Here is a 20,415-nt window from a genome sequence, read left to right as displayed (position 1 = left end):
CTAATTGGATCAAAGAGCAGAACAGGTTTTATGTTTTACAAATCTAAATACACAAATCTTAGTTTCCTCTTCACCTTCTCTGGCAGCTGTGACTCCACCTCCTTCTTCAGTCGGCGCAGCAGGAAGGGGCGGAGCACCTTGTGCAGGCGGCGGATGATCAGGATGGTCTCCTCCTCGTTGAGGTCGACCTGAATGAAGCAGAACGTGTTGAAGATGAGTGACAGACAACCGACCCTGTGTTCTTCAGATCCGCCGCAGTGACACGATCGTGACAAGCAACGCGACTTGTTGAAATGTCGTTTTTTTTTAACATTGAGGCATAAATAAGAACGCAGAGAATTCATCAACAAGTTGTGCAGCTGCAACCAAACCCGCCTCTTTGAGTGAGGCTACTTTTTGAATAATAGAGATGTTTCTGAGCATTGGTTGTGATGATTCGGCCGGGGGTGAGAACTAATACCCTGCAGAGCCTCGGAGCAGTGGCAGCAACGTGCAGCGATGTTTATCTGAGTGGGCTCCTGTATTTTGTATGTTTGGCTGAATCCTGCTGTTGTTTTCACACTGATCATCAGTTGGTGGTGGCAACAGGGAAAGAGAAGCCTGCAAAGATCCTGAATACATCACCACAGAAAAAAACTGCTTCAGCTGCCGGTCAGAATTTTAAGAACAGATTCAACGACATCAGATTCTCCTGATTATTGTTATAACGCTGTTTTCACTCTTTTCTTTAGAAACTTAATGAGGTGGAAGTATAAAGGTGAAGAGACCCACCGGCTGAAGCAGCCATATTTTGGCCTCTCGTGTATTTCTTTGACCTGTGGTTTTGAAAACATAAGCATTTCGCTTGCTGTTTACAGCTAATTGGGTTTTCAGGTTGCCTCAGCCTCGGGCTACAAGTGAACCCTGCAGGGACCTTGAGGGAGGGAAGTGGAGAATGCTACCAGGACTCGTGGTGAAGCATTAGGAGAAAGGTTTGTTGTTGTAGGATCCTGAATCAGTAATAAGGATGTTAGTTTGTGACTGAGCTGGGTTCAAACTTCCCTGAGGGCAGAAAACATTCCCTTTGGAAAACAACGTTATGGTCAAACAACATTCAGCCTCGTCCTTCACCTCCTGACTGTTCATTTTCTGTTAAAACTTTACTCTTACTTTGAATAAGCTTCGTAAAAAAGCTCAAAACATTTTACTGGTGTACAAAACTTCACACTTTCCTCGACTTTAATAACTTTTACTTTACTGTCAGTGGGAATGACAGCTGTAATCACCGTGAAGGGAGAAAAGTCCCCAGGGCTCTCAGATTTAAAGAGAGATCCACTTCGGAAACCTTTTATCAGCTTTCAGAAGATGCACATTATCTCCACGTTTAGCTAAAGATGGGTCCCAGTATCGTGAAATGTAAAAACTGCAATTCATGGTGATGGAAAGTGATTTAAAAACATTAAATACAGTTTGTCTGAGTTGAATCTTCAGACCGTTCACCTCTGGCCTTGGATTCTGTGATTCTGATACTGAGGATAAAGTAATAGCATTTGTATAATCTATCTGATGAACATTAATCGTCCATCTACAAATGTCCAGCTCTGCTCACACTCACCCTCTCCCCTGTCATGGCGAAGGGGGCGTTGAACCACTGCTCGAAGGTGCTGCAGCTCTTGAAGATGGTGGGCAGCAGGAAGTTGAGTAAGGCCCACAGCTCGGGGAGCTTGTTCTGCAGCGGCGTCCCGGTGAGGAGGAGACGTCGGGGGGCCACATAGTGGGTGTTCAGCACCTGGGTCAGCTTGCAGTGGTGGTTCTTCATGCGGTGACCCTCGTCCACGATCATGTACTTCCAACGAATCTGTGTGTGGAGCGAGACTCATTCAGGGTTTCAAGTTTCAACACGTTAACTCTCATATGTTCTAAAACCTTCAAGAATGAAATTTAAGATCTATGTCAAGAACAAGAGATATAGAGGAATATCAGGGACTTACATAAATCTTCCATTAGATTAAGACCAATTTTCTGTTACTCAAAACTATGTTTAATGACAAAATAAATAATTACAGTTACATGAAAACCACTTTTGCTTTATATTTCTACGATGAGAACAAGACACTCGTGTGAAGGGTCGTTTGGGCTTCACAGAGGAATAAGCTCCAGTGAGTGCCAGCAATGTTTTATGGAAAACTGTAAAAATGTATGTAAATTTAAAAGTATGAGACACTGAGTATGTGAAGCGTAAAGAATGACTAAAGAGTGGAGGCGGGGGGGGGGGGGGGAGGGCTCATCTCTTTCACCTTGGCCAGTATTTGCTTGTCCTTGATGATGTACTCATAGGTGGTCAACAGGACGTTGAACTTCCCGCTGCGCAGCTGAGGGACGAGTCCACGCCTCAGGCCGGGGGTCCCCTGTCATGTGGAGACACACAGAGGAAAGAGAATAAGTCACAAGTCGGTCAAAGGAAATCACATCTCACACTTCAAACGAAAGAGAAAAGCGACTTCTCTTTCTTACCTTGTAGGCAATTTTCACAACAGACGGTGACCACTTGTCAAGTTCATAGATCCAATTTGACAAAGTCCTGAAAAACAAGGAAAACGACGAGCATCAAACAAAATGTCACATGTGAGAAGGTGGTTTGAATTTAGAGCAATTAAAGGTTTAGTGAGTTAGGAGGAGTACCAAGGAGGCCGAGCACTAATTCACACGTCTATCATCAAGCTTCAGACATCATTTGCTGGATAAACATCAAAAGGAAAAACATTTTTTAAAAGCTTTCCAGAGTCTTAAGACCTGCAGCTCACAACCAGAAAACTTCTTTATGGCTTTGTTCAAAACTTTCCCCGCCAGGCAGATCAATCTCTCCTCCCATTAACTCTAAGTTCCTAACCCATCACAGCTATTAAGGAGGAGAATATGAGGCTTTGCTGCACATTAAAGAAAACACATTTAAAACAGTGGCAGTGAGGTGAAGTATGAGCCTCTGCTGGGATGATTGATTATAAAAAGAACAATGGATGTTTCATAAAAAACAAACCCATCGTTCCTTCTCATCCTTTAAGACCCACAGCTCTAAATTATAGGTAAAAAGAAAAGCTAATTAGGTGAAACTGGGAATTACAACACTCTTCTCTCCACCTTATATCTACAAAAGGTAAATGTGTGAGTACTAAAGGTGCTGGAGTGTTTGTAGAAGCTGAAAAGAACCCAGGAGCATTAACCCACTTCGCTGGGAGTTAGGAGTTGGACTAGTTTGCACATGAATGCGTTTTGTAGAAACTGAAAGGATCTATGTTGGGAAAGCAGCGAGGGAAATCACATTTATACTAAGAGGTTCCAATATTTACATCAGAAGAACGAGAAAATTCACGTCTCTTACTCGAGGAGAACATCTTCACAATATCGTGGTAGTTTTGAGAGGAGTTGGTTTAACAACAGGAACAAGAGTAAGTGTTGCTTTCACAGGTGCTGCTGCTGAGAGCCTGTGTCAGCAGAGGAAGAATCCCTGTTGATGCTGTTACTGGTCCCTGATGTGTCTGACCTGTAAAGGTCGAGTGAGGATTCAATCTTGAAAATCTTATAAAATCCCTCTGCTGATTCTTGTATTCTGACCAATACTGCAGACATTTAAACCTGAGCACACAGAACACTCACGTCTCCTGAGGCAGTGAATCACTTTATACAAACTGGATATTAAAACCTCCCGACTCCCCCGTCCTCTATCATGTTCTAAAATGAATAACTGAAGTGGTTTTGATTGCTCTGCACATCTGTCCCGCAGCATTTTAACGAGTCATGAAACCAAACGGTAAAAGCCGTGATGGGTGTGTGTGGCGGAGAACTGACGAGAGAGGAACGATGATGAGGAAGGGGCCGTTGATCCTCTTGTTCTCCATCAGGTACGTGATGAGGGCGATGGTCTGGATGGTTTTGCCGAGGCCCATCTCATCAGCCAGGATGCCGTTCAGATTGTTGTTGTATAGAGACACCATCCACTCCAGTCCCTGGACCTAGAAGACACACAGACACCCAGCTGAAATGAAATCCTGCAGACACAAGGTCTTTCCTCTATTTACCTCCAACACTGTCATGTATTAGTGATGAGCCAGATTAAGGAAAATTACATTCTGCATATCAAAGCTTTTCAATTTACAAAAGTTTACACCATTTTAAAGCGAGTTTTGCAATAATAAAACCAAAATGGGTAAAACTGCAGCTTCCCTCATTACTCAGATGGAATAAATAATACTGTAAATGATTAAATATCTCATGGTACATGTCATTGCTTTCTGTCCTGTAAAAGTAAAGGAAAATAATTGCTGGAGGATAAGTGAATGTGTTAAGTGTGTTTAATCTGCATGTTTAAGTAAAAACTGTGAAACGCATATGGAAAAGGTCAATTTAACGCTTTTCATAGTGAGTTTTCTAAATGCACTTTAATCGTACAGCCACTGTGGCCTCTCTTATCCCAGCTGATTCATGCATGGAGGAAAAATATCAACTGAGAGACCAACTGCACAACTCGCCTGTGGCACAAACACTCCGCAGGAGACAGAACAGGGAAACGGGACAGAAAAGGCGATAGGGCCAATTAATTAACTGCATAGTTAACAAAACCAAGACTTCAAAATCTCACAGATTTCTGTCGTTGCTGCAGACACTTGATCCAATTATTTTAAGGCTGAAATATGTCCAATTATCCCCAAGGAGCTGCCACCATATCTCCTACAGAGACCGGCACACAGGGAATCAGAGACGAACTGGGGCCGAACCCTGATTGGACGAAAGAAAAGGCGAGCAGCAGCCGAGTGCTGGCTCACTATCTCTGGTAATCCATCTTTCACTGCTACAGCAGAGATGACTTTATAATGTCGTGCTGAAAACCAATGTCCTTGTGTTGTTATGAGCTGACTTAAAGACGCTCTTTAAGCTCCACTGAGATGACTGAGCAGATGGGTTTGGTCACACCCTCCGTGCATCATGGTGTCGAACGGGTAGAAAGCTTTTCTGTCTCCAGCCAAAGTTCAGGCTGGACTATGATGTCAAACCAAATTACAACAACATGAAGGATGAAATGAGAAACCCAGCCGGTGAAAGAAACACTTCCAAAACCCTTGAACCCAGTTTGACAGCTGCTGTGACACCGGAGAACAGAACCAATGTTCTGTGCGTTTTCTCCCATGAATGGAAACTAGACTGATTTAAATTCATTTCAGGTTTTCCATCACAGTCACGGCTGTTCTGTCTAATTCACTGTCATGCGTCAAAATGCAGCTTCCATTTTACAGAAATCCTCATCCCAGTTTTGATAAAAGACACAATTTTCTTTTTCTATTCATGAGTTGTGCGCTTGGAAACATCTCAGCACAGAAAAGAAAAAAAACACAATAATAAATAAAAAGTAAAAAATGAAAATGGGAAGGTGGTTGCTTATGGAAGTAAACAGGCGCTACGGTGAATTGATAATAAACAAGTCAATTGGAAACTAATTTAAAAGATAGTGGATGAAAAATAAAAAATCTAAAATAACAACAAACACAGATCTCCGGCAAAGGTAGACAAAATAAGAGCAACTGCAGGTGTGTGTGTGTGTGTGTGTGTATTTCATAATTTATATATAAACATGGACGACATGAAGCCACAGCATCTTATTGCCCCCTGTTGGCTGCGTGCTGTGAGGGTCATGAACCCCGCCTCATCCATGTTAACAGACGGGTCAGGGTCAAGGGTTTGGTCTTTATTAGTGTGTCATCTTTATACACAATCTATGCTGTGTGTGTGTGTGTGTGTGTGTGTGTGTTTACCTGGTAGTGCTTGAGCAACCCGTTGATCAGCAGCGACGACTGCTTCTCCACCCTCTCGATGACAGCGTGGGCCACACCGTAGTAGGACTGGGTGCTGGTCTGTCCAGTAGGAACACTGTACTCATCATCCACATCCTGCTTGGCAGACCTGAACCAGTGTTGATTCGGGGGGGGGGGGGGGGAGGAAATGTGAGGTTGAGTCTAGACCAGGGATCGCCTCACTAACATCTAAAGAGCTTGCTTTTCATTTAGCCAGTGAGAGGAAAGAATCTGTCTGGAGCTGCAAAAACATTTTAGCATAAATGAGACTGAAGGAGGTTATTTATTCTCATTTAGCATAATTTAAAGTTTTGGTGCAATAACAAAATAATAGAGGGACTGCAATAAAGAAAACATTCGATAAACCAAATTGTCTCTCCTCAGCAGTTTTCAAAACACTGTCGTTCTTTCATGCTTCAATAAACCCATCTCTTCTCGAACTGTCCTTCTTCATTACATCTATTGTTGTCTGCTAATTTCTCACAGAGGAATAAATATTCTGGTAAAGCTGCACAAGTGGCAGAGAACCAGTAGAACCTGAAGAACCTGAAGAACATGAAGAACCAGTAGAACCTGAAGAACCTGAAGAACCTGAAGAACCTTAACCTCACAGGATCACAGGCTGAGAGATGTGATGTATCATATGATGCAGATTTGTATTCTGTGTATGTGTGTTTTCACAGATGGATAAGTATGAATGTAGGACTGGATCAATGATAATTAAATGTTAAATATTAACTTCAATATTGTTTTATAACAAAGAGCATCACTAGAGACGTTTCACCGATGTGTGTGTGTGTGTGTGTTTAATAATGTGTGCAGCTGAACTTCCACAGAGGCAGTTTTAACTAACTTTGAATAACCCGTTTAACAGACACTACTTTTTACCTCTGGTTTCACCGAATCCACTTTTCTAGCATTTTATGATTTTGTCTTGTTTCATTGTTTTTAATCTTTATCTTTTCTTTGTGTAACTGCATTTGGTGTTTCCTCATTAAATATATGAGACTTATGAGAAAATATTTTCTTCTCATTTCAAGTTATAACTGGTCGGGCAGAGGTACAGTGATTTTATTGTTGTGCTTCTAAGTCTGATTGATTGATTGATTGATTGATTGATTGATTGATTGATTGATTGATTGATTGATTGGCAGGGTTGTATCTGTCTGTCAGATTGTGTAGACATGATAACATCATAACAATGCAAGACACATTCAGGAAACTTTGCAGGTGTGTATCTAAGATTAAAATTCTGAACAGACAAAACAACTTCGAGGTAAAAACACCTCATGATACATCAGAATGCACAAATCTTCAAATATTCCATCGAGATAAAAACATAAAGGAGAAATTAATTTCTTACTCAATGATGTGCTTGGCCACTTTCACAGTCACTAGGTTTCCATGCGGATCGATTATCTTCTGCTCCTCTGGTTCTGCCTTGGCCCCCCCCTCCTCCTCCTTATGAAGACCAAGTGGATAGAACATGAGTGGAGACTCAATACAATCACAACAGAGAGGTCACAGAAGAAGCTCCGCTGGGGATAGAACTAAATCATCAGAAGCAGCCTCCCTGAGGTGTACAGCTACAGCCCCCTGGTGGACTGTGATGTGTGCATGTACAGTTAATCTGACTCTGAATAACATTTGATCACATTTGAATGATTTGAAGAGTTGTAGGCGAGGGAGCGTGATCTCACATCCTCATTATTAAGAAAGTTACTGACCTCCTCCTCGAACTCAGACTCGCTCTCCTCGCTGTCTGACCGCGGGGCGACTTCATACCTGGTGTTCAGGAGAGGGAGATAAGGAAAGTACCAAGACGTTATGCTGGGCTAATTAAATTCTGTTCTAGTTCATCTTCAGTAGAACTTATCCAGCCGCGGTCCCCAACCAAATTAAGGCGAGGGACTTTATAACATATCCAGGGTTGAATCCTCACTCGACCTTAACAGATGCGTCATCATTTAAAAGCAAAAAGCAGTAATAACTGAAAGTGTAGCAGCTGTCAAAGTGTTCAGCTTTGGGAGCAAATGACTGAACCACAACTTTGGCAGAGCTCAGGAGTCGCTTCTGAATCCGAGTTCCACGTATTCTTGTGGGAACAAAGGCAGCAGGTGGTTTGCAACAGTTCCAACGCTGCAAGGTGTTTGTGTAAACTACAGGGTCATGCCTCTTAATATGCAGTTTAATTTCATTTCCCCAGTGACCTTCACGAAGCGTTTCGGGAACAAAGGAAGGGACAAAAGCGTCTCCGGCAGAAAAAGACAAACAATAACATCATGAGCAGACTGTGGAAGTGAGAGCCTCCTCACCCAGGGTTCATCTCGAGCCAGGCCTCCAGCTGGCTGGACTTGGGAGCGTCGGTTCCCTGCAGGACTTTCCCGGTCTCCGTCTGGATCACCTTGACGGGCAGCTCACTCATCTGGCTGCTGTCGTCCATGGGCTGCAGAGCAAACAGCACAGTGATCAAACTGAACCTCAACAGCGTCAGTTCAACAGTAAATACAGATTAGCATGGCTGCACTTAATATTAATGCAAATTGACGTAAACAAAATTAAGGATTTCCCCCATAATTGACATCATTATGACAACAAATCAATTAGTTGCATAACCCTGCTTCTCTAGATGAGGATGTCTGTAAGTGTGCGTATCCTTAAATTCAGACACGTCTAATGAAGAAAGAAAATAAACTGTATCGATAATTACGGACATTAATTTGAGTTTTTTCTTTGCTTCACTGATTCATCTACTTAATATGTACAAGGAACAAAAAGGAAGGAGAATAAATCCCAGTTCGGAAGCAATCATCTCCCTCTTCAGCACAATCCACCATTTGGGACGTCTGAAGCCTTTTAAACTTTAACAAGCACAGATTTTTCTCTCTAACCAAATTGGCCTTGAAGGCAAATCTCCTTCTGACAGGAGAAGGAGGCGGCCAGCGCAATTAAAAGCTTTGAAAAAACGAGAACCACTGTGGATTTCTGTTTGAAACATTATTTACAAGATGTAGAATCACCCAGAGTCCTGTTATGTCTCTGAAAGAATAATTCATGTTTGTCCAATCTGAAGTGTCTGGGCACATAATGAGACGCAGGGCAGAGTTTGAGTGTTGGAGTGAAAGCAATAAACATCACTGGAACAGGTTTGGCTTTGACGTTGAACATCCTCAGAGGAAGAGGTTATAAATTATAGTAATTTTACATTTGAATGTGAAACTTGGGGAAAACCCTTAAAGTGATACTTCACACTTCAATGTGTTGTAAACTAAAATGCTGTTCTCTGATTAAATACAACCACCATTATTATTACATGTTAAATGGGTAACATAACAGTCTTGGAACCTAGAAAAGCAAGATGCTCTCTGATGCACTCACAAAGCCCGGCTCAGCTTCTTGATGCTGAGCCGGTCGTGGACAGAAGCTTATCAGAACTTTCTCTGAGCTCAAAGGATAAAGCAGCAGGTCGGGGACTGGACTGTCAACCAATGAGCTGAAACTAGTAGTAAAGCTCAGTGAAGCCGAAGGGAAGCTGCAGAAAAAACCTTTTCACTGGTTTTATACACTGGTGTTATAGGACTGTCGGGTAAAGCTGCCTTAAAGAACCAGTGAGTAGGAAATAGAGAAATCTATCAGCAGAAGTTGAATGTAATGTAGATAGTTATGTTTTAATTTGTGTAGGATCACGTGAAACTATGAAAGCTTTTGTATATTTTTATTTAGATATGTTTGTTTTTCTTATGTGGGTTGTATTTATTGTGTTTTTTATATTTCTATGTTCATTGTATGCACCATAACCAGAGCAAATTCCAGGTAGGTGTAAACCTACTTGGCAATAAACACCTTCTGATTCTGATTCTGATTCTGATTGAGTTTTCTTTAGTTTGATGGAGCCTGTTACATCTATATATGAAACAAGTTTTCTTCATAATGTTTCTACATCTCAAAACCACAGAGAACGTCTCTCAGTAGAGGGCACACTTCAGATGTAACGTTAAAGGTTATGGATTTTTATGAAATGTACTGCATCTACAGCAAAACTACTATTATTGTAGTAGTTTGAGTGTAACCTTGCTTACTGACAAACAAACAAATGGACCGAGGTGAAAACAGAACTTCCCTGTTTGCAGCCAAAAACCAACGTTCCAGAAAGCACACAGTGTAACCTCGACACCAGATACTAAATGATATTACACAACCAGAAAACACAACAACACAGTTCACCTCTGCAGCAGCTTACCTCTCCATCAGGTCCAATGGCGCTGGTGCCTTCACCATCTCCATCCACCTTCTACACATCAAACACATAGACCCATTCAGCCGCCACACTCTGAGTGCTGTGATCACAGCCCAACATGGTATTTTCAAAGTAAAGATCACTCCAGTATCTCAGTAATAGCGGCTCTGTGATGGGGCTGTTGGCTTCTAATGGCACAATTTTGATCCATTTCTCCGTTGCAGTGGTCAGAGAGGAAAAGCTCTCCAACGTGATTATCAACTCGTTATCTAAATTACTCCGTGTTTACCTTCAGTGTTGAGACTTTCTTAGATGCTATTCCCAGATTCATCATTACACAGTGAAGTGAGAGAGCAGAGCAGGTGGGTTTCTGATTGGCTAACGTGACGACACCAGAGGACTTTGTTGATTTGTCCTGAGTCTCTCACTGAAGTGTGTGTTTGGAATTGTGTGAGGTGCCGTGAATTCTGAGCTAATGTCAGTTTGAGCGTGAGACCTTTGGCAATCACCTCATTGTCAATGTGGAAGACGCTTGAAGTGAACAGAATAATGAACCGTGAGATGAGAAAGACGAGTGAAACAGGTCACGGATCGACTGAATCTAAGTATATTTGTGGTCTTTTTATATCTTCTGTGGGAGAGAATGGGTTTGGGGATGAGTTAGAGTCGAGCAGCCACAGAGTACTGAGAGACATGGTGAGAAAATGTGAAGTTTGCTCATCACTGAACCTCCACTTGGACATTTCCCTTCCTACCTTCTTCGGCTTCTTCTTCTTCTTCTTCTTGTCCTTGGCGGCCTGGGCGGCTTTGTGTTCATACACCAGCGTGGTGAGGTTGGCCACGTATTCATCCGTCTGCTGCAGCAGGTACGCCAGACGCTTGTCTTTCTTCTGGTCGATGAGTTTTCTGTAGCCTTCCTCATCTTCTGCCTGAGAGGGAGACGGTGACAGGGGAAATCGTTAATATCATATAAATATATATTTCCAACAGTGCTGGTGACATTTGTTTTTTTGTTTTCCGGTTCTCACCATGAGCCTCCTCATCCTCTCCTTCTCGATTCTCTCAGTCTCCTTCTTCTGCTCCCGCTCGGTGTTGGTGTGCCAGTTCATGACGGCTCTGGTGGCTTTCTGGACCTTAGCGGTCACAGAGCGGTGGTAGTCCTTGAAGTCCTTGGCATGCTGAAGGATACTGTTGAGATATTCCTGAGAAGACAAGACGTAGCAGTTGTTGAAGGATTAAAAACATATTTAACATTAGCAGCTGGTTAAGTTCATCATTCTGCAACTTTCCACCTCTTTCCCTGTCCATCCTTAACTGGAGATATCATATAAAAGCATAGAAATGTCCAAAACTAATCCATAACATTATTATCAAATACAGTTATGAGCTGTATAACCAGACTTCACTTTGTCTCCCTCTTTAGATGGAACACGTCAGTACACAGGCACTGATTGATGCCTTGTTGGATGGATTGATGAAGGTATGGACGCCCTTGACAAGAAATGTTCTGTTTCAAAGTTAAAGTCTTTAAGTGATGAAATCTGTGTTTTGTGTCAGAATCTAATTTGTTTTGAAAGCACTTGTTTTTAAAGGGGATTCATTTTCAAACGTGTGCAACGTGGCGTGTTGAGGAAACAGTGCTGCTGCTGACGTGGTTCAATCATACGCCCTCACACTGGACCACTTTGATTCTAAACCCTAAATCAGCCCTGACACAGCTCCGTCCTAGCTTTCAGGACAGATGCCCTTGTGCTGGTCACCTGATGCTTCTGCCTGCGCTTCTTCTCCTGCTCCAGCTTCTGCTGCTTCTCCAGCTTCTCGGTCATGCGGGCCTCCCTCAGCGTCTGCCGCTTGCTGCGTCGGTACGCCTTCGAGTTGAGGGCGGTCTCCAGGGTTGTGTCTCGCCTCATGCACGCCACCACATCCTGCCTCAGCTGCAGATAAAAGAAGGTTCACACGTCAGAAGTAATTTCTATGTTTACTCACAGTGTTGAAACTTAAGAATGTAAAGTTAACTTTCCTCATGACATGAAACTTTTCATTATTATCTTTAAAACCTTTTTATGTGTGTCATTGAAAAAAGGAAGATAAAGATAAAAACAATCAAACTGAAATTAAATGACTCATTTCTTTTATCTGCATTATTCTATTTTGTAACATTTTCAATCCCCAATTAATATAACAAGACAACTGCCAAAACTCATGTGTTTCCTTATCTTTGACAGCTAGGGAATGTGGATGTGTGAAATGTGGTTTATTAATAATAAAAAAGTATTATTCTCTGTCAGATTATCACACTTTTGAGCTGCACTGTCACAGATTTGATAATTTAAGAATCTCAGAGCACAGAATATTTCATGTTTCTCGGAAACTAATAAGAGACACACGGCCCAAAGAAATTTGAACTTTGTGAAGGAAGCCTGTGACCATATTTCCTTAAAGGAGGAAGAGTCCACAGTGCCAGTGCTGCACTCAGTTGCAGGAGTGTTGAAGGAGGTCGTGTACCTGTCTCTGAAAGTTGAGCAGGCGCAGAGCTTTGAGCTCCACTGTGGCTTTGTTCCTCAGGTCCGGAGGCAGCGAGCCCGGCAGACTCTCCAGCTCCTGGATCCGATGAGCAATCCGAGCCTGTAATCTGAAGAACATCAGGACGACATGGAGTCAATTTCACTGGAGATAATAAACATGCAATTCATTATTATAAGTTAATCGTAGCTTGATTGCTTAGTCAATAAAATTGACATTTTCCTCAAGCTCAAAGTTATTTTTTAGAACTAGTTTATGGTCTTAACAGACATTTCAAATAATGTGATATAAGTTGTATGCTTTCATTTGAATCAGTAGATTGATTTATTATCTGGCTAATTGTTAAAATGGCACATGTTGGGCCAGTTGACTATAAAATATGAAATTAGAATCAGTAGCATTATAGAAGTTCAGAATATCATATATTATCAGGATGAATTTAATTTACATGAGCAAAATAATGATCTTTCTTTGATCATTCACCCAGAACTTGTTTTTAAATACTGGAGGAGTGAGAGTTTATAATGGACTTTGACCGTGAGTCTCAATTCCTAACATTTCTGTATCCTAACTTCTCTGGTGCAGGAACCTGACGAGCTTTGTAAAAAGTTTCACTGAGGAAAACACAGTCTTTTCATAGAAACTCTTTTATACAAACCCAAAGGAGCCGTTCATAAAGACGTATAAACTCGGATATTATTGGTTTTGAGCTACAACTTCTTCGTGTCTCGGTTGTTTATCAATAAATTATTAAGCATGTATGAGCACTACCCATAGGTTCAGTTTTTTTCCCGACAGTTTAAGGAGATAGTGTTTGCTGAGGTGGTATAATTGGACAGACAAGGTGAAGAGAAGACAGCTCTTCTTCACCTCCTCTGTCTGTCAGGGCAGATCTGAAAGCACGAGGAAGATTCTATCACAACAAGAGCCTTGAAGTTTCCTGAAGAAAAACAAACCTTACGGCGCCGTCTCTGTTTTTCAGAGGATGGAACAGTGAGTAATCTCCCAGTGAGCTGGGGAAGTGTGTGTACGTCAGACAAAATGCTCTTCACGCTGGAAAGTACACAGGTAAGACGAGGAAGTCAAGCCCTTCTCAAATTCTGCAGGAAATCTTTAATGTCAGGACCCTGAGTCGATTTTCTGTAAAAACCTCCTTCACAGGTCAAATCTGAAGAAAATCAATGTTCAGCTCAAGCTTCTGCACCAAAGAGGTTTAACACCCAGCTCTCTCTCTCTCTCTCCGCCTCCAGCATGTGTGTGTGTGTGTGTGTGTGTGTGTGTGTGTGTGTGTGTGTGTGTGTGTGTGTGTGTGTGTGTGTGTGTGTGTGTGTGTGTGTGATATCTCCAGCTACGATCTTCACTCACATAACAGCCTCAAATGTGAACTGTGAAATATGCACTCTTCTATAAGTGCTCATCTCTTTATTTAGCACAGATCTGAGGGATGTAAAGTAGATTTCAGTCGATTTATCGGTTGCCATTATGCTATGAAATGAAACTTGTTCATATTAAAAATTAAGCAATGCAGAAAAGATTGCATAGAGAAATACAATTAGGACCCAAAAAAAGTTTGGTTGAATTTAAATTATCATCCGCTGTTGTAATTTAAAAAATCTAGAGATATGAAAGCAATTAATGTCTTTTCTTCAACATTACTGCTGAATATTTTGAACAGGATATGAAATTGATGACCTAATGATTACACCTCAAAGTGGAGATAGTTTTTATGAATTGTTTATGAGTTGTATGTGCAGGGAGGGGCTGATGAATACCTGTACTCCCTCTCCTGAAGGATTCCCACTGGGTCCAGACCGTGGGGCTTCTGGATCGGCGTGATCCGGTTCTGCTTCTGCTGCATCTGGACCATGGGGGACGCCTGCTGCCCGGGGGGCTGAGGGGCCACTGGCCCGCCTGGCATCGGCCCAGTCGGCACAGCCACAGCCTGAGCTGGTGCCGGGGACGGGCGTCCACTGGAAGCTTGGGTTAGGTGCTTCTGGGCATTGGCTTGATTATCACCACCGGGACCTGGAGACCAGAGACAGTGTCGGATACTGGGTCAACTCTTACTGGGGCAGGTTGACAAAGACGAACACTGAATACAAACCAGGGTTTCATCTGTTACATCAAACACATACCAGCACTTCATTCATTATTTAAGACTAGTTTTCAAAGTATCATCGAGCTTCACATGAGGCCGACACATTACTGGACTTTCTCCTCACAGGCCTGATCCAGAACTGCTCCTCTGGGTTCCTGACACTACAAAGTCACGATCTTCATCTAAACCACGACTTCTCTGAGGGCGTTTTCACACAGAAAGTTTGAATTATACTTCATGTGTTTGTTCCATTGTTTGCATTTGATCTGGTAACTTTGGTTTCACGCTGTAATTTAGGGAGAGCACTAAAGAATGTCCTCAGACATACGTACTTCCTGTCGTCCTGTCTATTAGTTCAGGACAGAGATTATTTCTGATAGAGTTAAAATGCTCGTGTGGACATTTGCTTGCTTTAAAATGAACTCAGATCAGTGTGAACGCAGCCTCTCACTGTACTTACCATCAGACCAAGGCTTGGGTCCTAAGCTCTGATTGTGTCCTTGCATGGTCGGGGTCGCACAGGGACTCAACTGGGGTCCACCCAAAGGGGCCATTGCCATTCCTTTCAACAAGATACAAGTTAAAGTGTTCTTATTATTTTCTTTGAGAATATATCCATCTCGGGTTTTCATATGAAACAAAAAACTAATTAGATACTTGTCACCTTCATTATAATAAATATGAAAACATACAAACTACATTACCTCCATAATATCAACACTAATGGGCAGATATCTTGATATATATATATTTCGTAATATTAGCATCACAAACAGAAATTTATAGGAATGAGTTTAGTGTGTTCAGATCTGTTCATACGATATGATTGTCTTGCTCATAATTAAGAAAATCCCATTGTTTACATAACCAGTTAAACTGTATATCCATACCTGGAGGCCTGTTGTAGGGACTCGCACTTGGTTGTGGTTGCTGCTGCTGCTGCTGCTGAGGCATTATGGGTAGGCTCCTCTTGCCCTGAACAGCCAGCTGGAGGTTTTCAGGCAGGGGTTGCCCGCGGCCCAGGATCTTGTAGGCCAGGATCTGAGCTCTGAGCTGCTGCAGCTGGACCGGGTTGAAAGCAGAAGGTCCTCGCGCCTGCTGGCCCATGTTGGACATACTGGGCATGCCTCCCTGGGGATCCATGGGCATCATGGGGCCTGACTGTGAGGGCGGGATATGGGGCGGTGTGGGACCGCCACTACCTCCACCTCCCGACATTGGGCTAGAAGAATGCTCATGGACGCCCATGGGGGATGGATGGGGAGACATGTATCCTATAGCAGAAAGAAATAGGTTTTTAGAAAGGCAGAAGATATTTTTCTGAAACAAAAAATGTGGCTGTTTGTTTAAAAATCTTACTATAATGATTGATTATTTTATCGTTAACCACAAATAAGATTGTGAGAATGAATAATGACCATTTAGCAAGTATGGTTATATTTTGAGGACATAAGCAACATGTGAAGAAGTATTTCTTAAATGAGTCACAACCCTCAAAGGTTGGGATTCACTGCCTAAAAGAACTAATTACATTTCAGTTCCCACTGAGGAGTTCTTCTTTTGTTTTCACCAGCCTGTTTAGAAAACCGACAACGTATAATTTTAATAAAACAAATCAATATGAAACCTTGGCTGTGCTGGTCCATGGGACTCTGTGGAGGCCCCATCCCACTATGCAGAGATCTCATCCCCACACCTTTCATGTGACCAAAGTGCATCGCGTCTGGCATCGACTTCTCATTCATCCCGTCCATGGGCTGAAATTAAATATGTATACTGAATATTAATGTATTAAAAAAATTGTCTTTGTGATCAGAGATGTCAACAAAAGACTAATATATGTAATGTAATCATCGTTTTGTCATAAAAACACAACATAAAAACATTAGAAATACAAGATAGATTTTGAAAATAAATTAGAAAAAGAAAAGAAGATTCGACCTTGACTTGAAATATATTCAGGTATTTCTATAATACAGATTTATGTTCCTCATCATGCAACATATAGCAACAGGCACTGTACCTTGTGCATAGGATACATGCTGTCCTGAGAGTATTCGCCCTGGCCCTGCATGCCATGAGGTGCATTGGGTGTTCCAGGTCCAGGTCCAGGACTGGGTCCCATCATACTGTGAACAGAGCCTGGGGAAGGGTCCGGTCCAGGGCTGGGGCCCAAGATGGGCCCTGGGGAGAGGCCGGGCCCCGGAGAAGGGCCAGGATGGGACATACCACCTGGTGTGTCTGAGGGGGTGGACATCTAATAAACTGCTGGAAGGACACCAGACAGCTACAGTGGAGACAAATGAAGAACATGATTTTAATACCACGCAAACAAGACAAGTCCAATACCACAATAACATTTATCAACATCATAATGGGATTTTAACATTTCCTTCTTTAAGAATTCTTATTATTACTGTTGAAGTTTTAGCACAGCTGATGTTTACATTCATATCCATCAAGCAGTAAAATCATGAAGGCATCTAATTGGTCCCTAACTCCTTAGTGAGAAGAAGCCCAATCACCTTCTGTGTGGCTGTAGGTGGTGTTATCAACATCACTACAGACAGATGATCTGTTCAGGTCAAAACACTCGTTTCTCTTCTGATCATATAAATCTTTCACCTTCAGTCGAACACATCCTAGGAACCAATGACCACTGACACTGTGACACTAAAGCCGACTGAAGTCCTCTTAAGGGTTATTATAGCTGAATTTAATCTTGAATTTTGCAAAGAAACAAAAAACATAATTACAAGTACTTGAAAACACTCAGATGAACAGGTGCTGTTTAAAGACACCAAGTATTTATTGGATTAAAGTTTATTATCTGAATATTGCACTTTGCATGAAGTTACCTGCTAAATAAAAATAACTTTGGAAGCATCCATCAGGGTTCATAGACATTTTGACCAATGGATTTCCATGACTTTTCAATAACTTTAAACCAAATTTCCATGACCGAACATTTTGTGAAATCTCGGTGTATACAATTATATTGTATTTAAGCTAACAATGAGAATTCCAAGGCATACAGTATACTTTAAATGACACAAACCCAAGTATGCCTGCTTATATTTTGAGCGTATATCCTTAATTATTTAATACTCAGCGTAAATTAACGACATGAAAATATGAATATAACAAATTTCCACGACTTTTCCAAAACTTGGAGATTTTATCTTTTTCCATGACTTTTCCAGGCCTGGAAAAACACAACCCATCATGTTGTAATTGTAATCCAGCGTGTAAGTGTATTTTATGAATAAAGAGTATTAGTATTAGTATTATTAGTAAAACTGGACTGGAAACAAATCTTCTTTCCATTCACCAGTATCATCAGTCAACTGCGAATATTCGACTCTGTGTTGTCAGACCTGCAGAGGACTGGAGTCCAGATGTAAACATCAGCTGCTCGTCCCACCGGATGTTACAGTTATAATAAGTTTATTATCAATATATATATATATAACACAATGTGATGATGTTGGAGTCGGACTGTCAAACGTTAAGCAGCGGGGGGGCGGGGGCGGTAACGTCGTCACGTTCAGAACTAACAGCTTTAAAGAGCCAGCTCCACGCGTTATGAATAATGTATAACTGGAGAGTTGATATGAGTTTAGGAGATGAATGAAGTAGCGCTAGCATCGCTGTCACTGCCGGACTGTCACTGCACAACTCGGACTGGATCGTGGCTTCTTCTCCCCCCGAAGAAGAACCTGGGGGCCGTCACAGATGTGCACGAACATCAGACTTCAGCCCGGAAGTGAAGCCGCTGAGCCCGGTGACATGTCCACAGATGCAGATACACCGTGATGTCCAACTGGGGGACTCGAGCTCCGTGAAGACAAACCCACCGGGGACGGTTTTAAACGAGCATGTTTCGTTCGGGCGTCGCACAACCTGGCTAACGGCTAGCTAAGGCTAACGCTAGCTTAGCGTCTGGCCCCAGCTAGCCCCGCGCGCAGACCCCGGGGCTCCCGGAGCCTGGGCCCGGGCGGGACGCTTGACAGTCACCGGGACTGGTGTGGGTTCGCGGTCCGGTTGTTTTTACCTTCGGGGCCGAACCGCTCCTGCTCGGGTTGAAGTGTTTGAGTGTTTGTTCAGCTTCACTCCGCCTCCATGTTGTTCTGCTGACACCTTCAACTTTCACTCTGTCGCCATCGCTGATTCGTCAACGGCGCCGGAAGTCCCGCCCACCTCCGCGGCGATTGGCTGGATCACGCCCCCGTCGTTTTACATTCTGTCTTGAGCAGAGGCTGCAAATAAAAACATTTTTAAAAAGTTCATTCATCAGATTGTTGTGATAATCTGTGTTGAATATCAAATATATATAATAGCAAAGACTCAAAACGCATCAGAGTTAAATCCTCTTCTTCTGTTTTAATAAGATTTATTTTGTTTGCAGCAGCAAATAAGAAAACACAACAACAAATGAGTTGTGTATTCTTATTTGTTGTTGTGTTTTCCTATTTGTTGTTATGTTTTTGTTGCACTGTCCTATATATGCAGGGAAATTATCCTGGTGTAACTCAAGTAATTAAAATCATTCCACACTTAACAAACAACGCATGAGATTATAAAGTGATCACATTAAAATGGTCGACACTGAAACAGTTCAAACGCAGCATTAGTCATCCAGGAACATCTGGATCTCCATGCTTCATTTTTCATGTTTATTAGAATCTTCCCTTATTTGTTAATATCAATTTGCTCTTCTCATTGGACAGGAAACCATCTGTCAACATCCTCCCCTGTGATTTACTGGAGGTGAGCCATCCCACGACCCGTCTCAAAAAGAACAGAGGTTTCCATTCCACTTAGTTTGTATATTAAATATCAAATAATGGTCTTGAAGGTCTAAGCTCTTCTCCTTCACCTGCACTGGATGTCTGTGTTTTTAAGTAAAGGGATTCTTCCCCCTCATCAGGTTGTCAGCTGCATCAGCGCGGTGACAGAATCATAACCACCATTAACTTCATCTTCAACAACATCTCTGAATGACACAGGACAAGATGAAACTGTCTTCCAGGTAATTTCACTGAGGGGCTGATGAGGATCTAAACCTTTCATCAGACAAATCAGTTCATGACTTTCACACCCTGTTGACTTCTCTTTGTTTTCAGACGTCAGTGGAATATCTGATGGTGTTTTACTTCTTACTGAGACAGCTGCTGGAGGGTGTTTAAGAGTTTGAGGTAAATGCAGCAGAGAGTTGGATACACAGGGAGCAGAATGTTTACAAGTTCCCAGAATCACATTTTGCTTCTGGATGAACTTCTGGTCGCCCAATATCTGCTATTCCCTGTTGAAGACCCATTTCTTGTCTGATTGGGAAATGATCCATCACTTTAATGAAATATAATAGTTTTAACATGTTTTTCTGTGGGTTGGTTTGTTTGGTTTTTAGGCAAGATAACACAAACACTACCAAATGTGTAAACCACTAAAGATACCAGATTTCATTAGAGGACGTTAAACTGCAAGTTTAGAGGAATGACATTTCCACATTTCCTGAAAAACACACAAAGGTAGATTGAAACGTTGCAGAATTATTCAAAGTCTGTCTTTGTGCAAAGCTAAATATATACATACAGATATACAGATGAAAAGAAGATAATGTTATGGCTCCTGCAGCACAATGGGCTTTTTCTCTTGATGCATTAAATACTTGTTGTTTTATGTGCAATTATATGTAGGACTTTAACTTGCAATTTATGCAATATATATGGTCA

At 42.0% G+C, this 20,415-nt stretch overlaps 1 protein-coding gene across 1 annotated transcript in view; it reads right to left on the bottom strand.

Annotated features, from left to right (window-relative positions):
- smarca2 (SWI/SNF related, matrix associated, actin dependent regulator of chromatin, subfamily a, member 2) overlaps window positions 1–18,856 on the bottom strand; it is a 41,397-nt gene extending 22,541 nt beyond the window's left edge. Inside the window, exons 1-20 of the mRNA XM_053419937.1 lie at window positions 18,735–18,856; window positions 16,704–16,967; window positions 16,308–16,437; window positions 15,571–15,954; window positions 15,141–15,242; window positions 14,355–14,607; window positions 12,565–12,691; window positions 11,820–11,993; window positions 11,088–11,261; window positions 10,815–10,988; window positions 10,063–10,113; window positions 8,138–8,268; window positions 7,550–7,607; window positions 7,186–7,283; window positions 5,784–5,931; window positions 3,826–3,989; window positions 2,494–2,560; window positions 2,277–2,387; window positions 1,595–1,837; window positions 75–188 (exon numbers count right to left, since the gene is read on the bottom strand). Coding sequence (XP_053275912.1) covers window positions 75–188; window positions 1,595–1,837; window positions 2,277–2,387; window positions 2,494–2,560; window positions 3,826–3,989; window positions 5,784–5,931; window positions 7,186–7,283; window positions 7,550–7,607; window positions 8,138–8,268; window positions 10,063–10,113; window positions 10,815–10,988; window positions 11,088–11,261; window positions 11,820–11,993; window positions 12,565–12,691; window positions 14,355–14,607; window positions 15,141–15,242; window positions 15,571–15,954; window positions 16,308–16,437; window positions 16,704–16,937 — 2,937 coding nt within the window. The 5' untranslated portion in view covers window positions 16,938–16,967; window positions 18,735–18,856. The remainder of the gene's footprint in view (window positions 1–74; window positions 189–1,594; window positions 1,838–2,276; window positions 2,388–2,493; window positions 2,561–3,825; window positions 3,990–5,783; window positions 5,932–7,185; window positions 7,284–7,549; window positions 7,608–8,137; window positions 8,269–10,062; window positions 10,114–10,814; window positions 10,989–11,087; window positions 11,262–11,819; window positions 11,994–12,564; window positions 12,692–14,354; window positions 14,608–15,140; window positions 15,243–15,570; window positions 15,955–16,307; window positions 16,438–16,703; window positions 16,968–18,734) is intronic.
- Window positions 18,857–20,415: the final 1,559 nt, after the last annotated feature.

The sequence above is a fragment of the Pleuronectes platessa genome, chromosome 4 (genome assembly GCF_947347685.1).
Source record: "Pleuronectes platessa chromosome 4, fPlePla1.1, whole genome shotgun sequence".
NCBI classification, from domain to species: domain Eukaryota; kingdom Metazoa; phylum Chordata; class Actinopteri; order Pleuronectiformes; family Pleuronectidae; genus Pleuronectes; species Pleuronectes platessa.
Note: the sequence above shows the minus strand (reverse complement) of the source record. Positions and strands in the feature narration are given on the sequence as shown.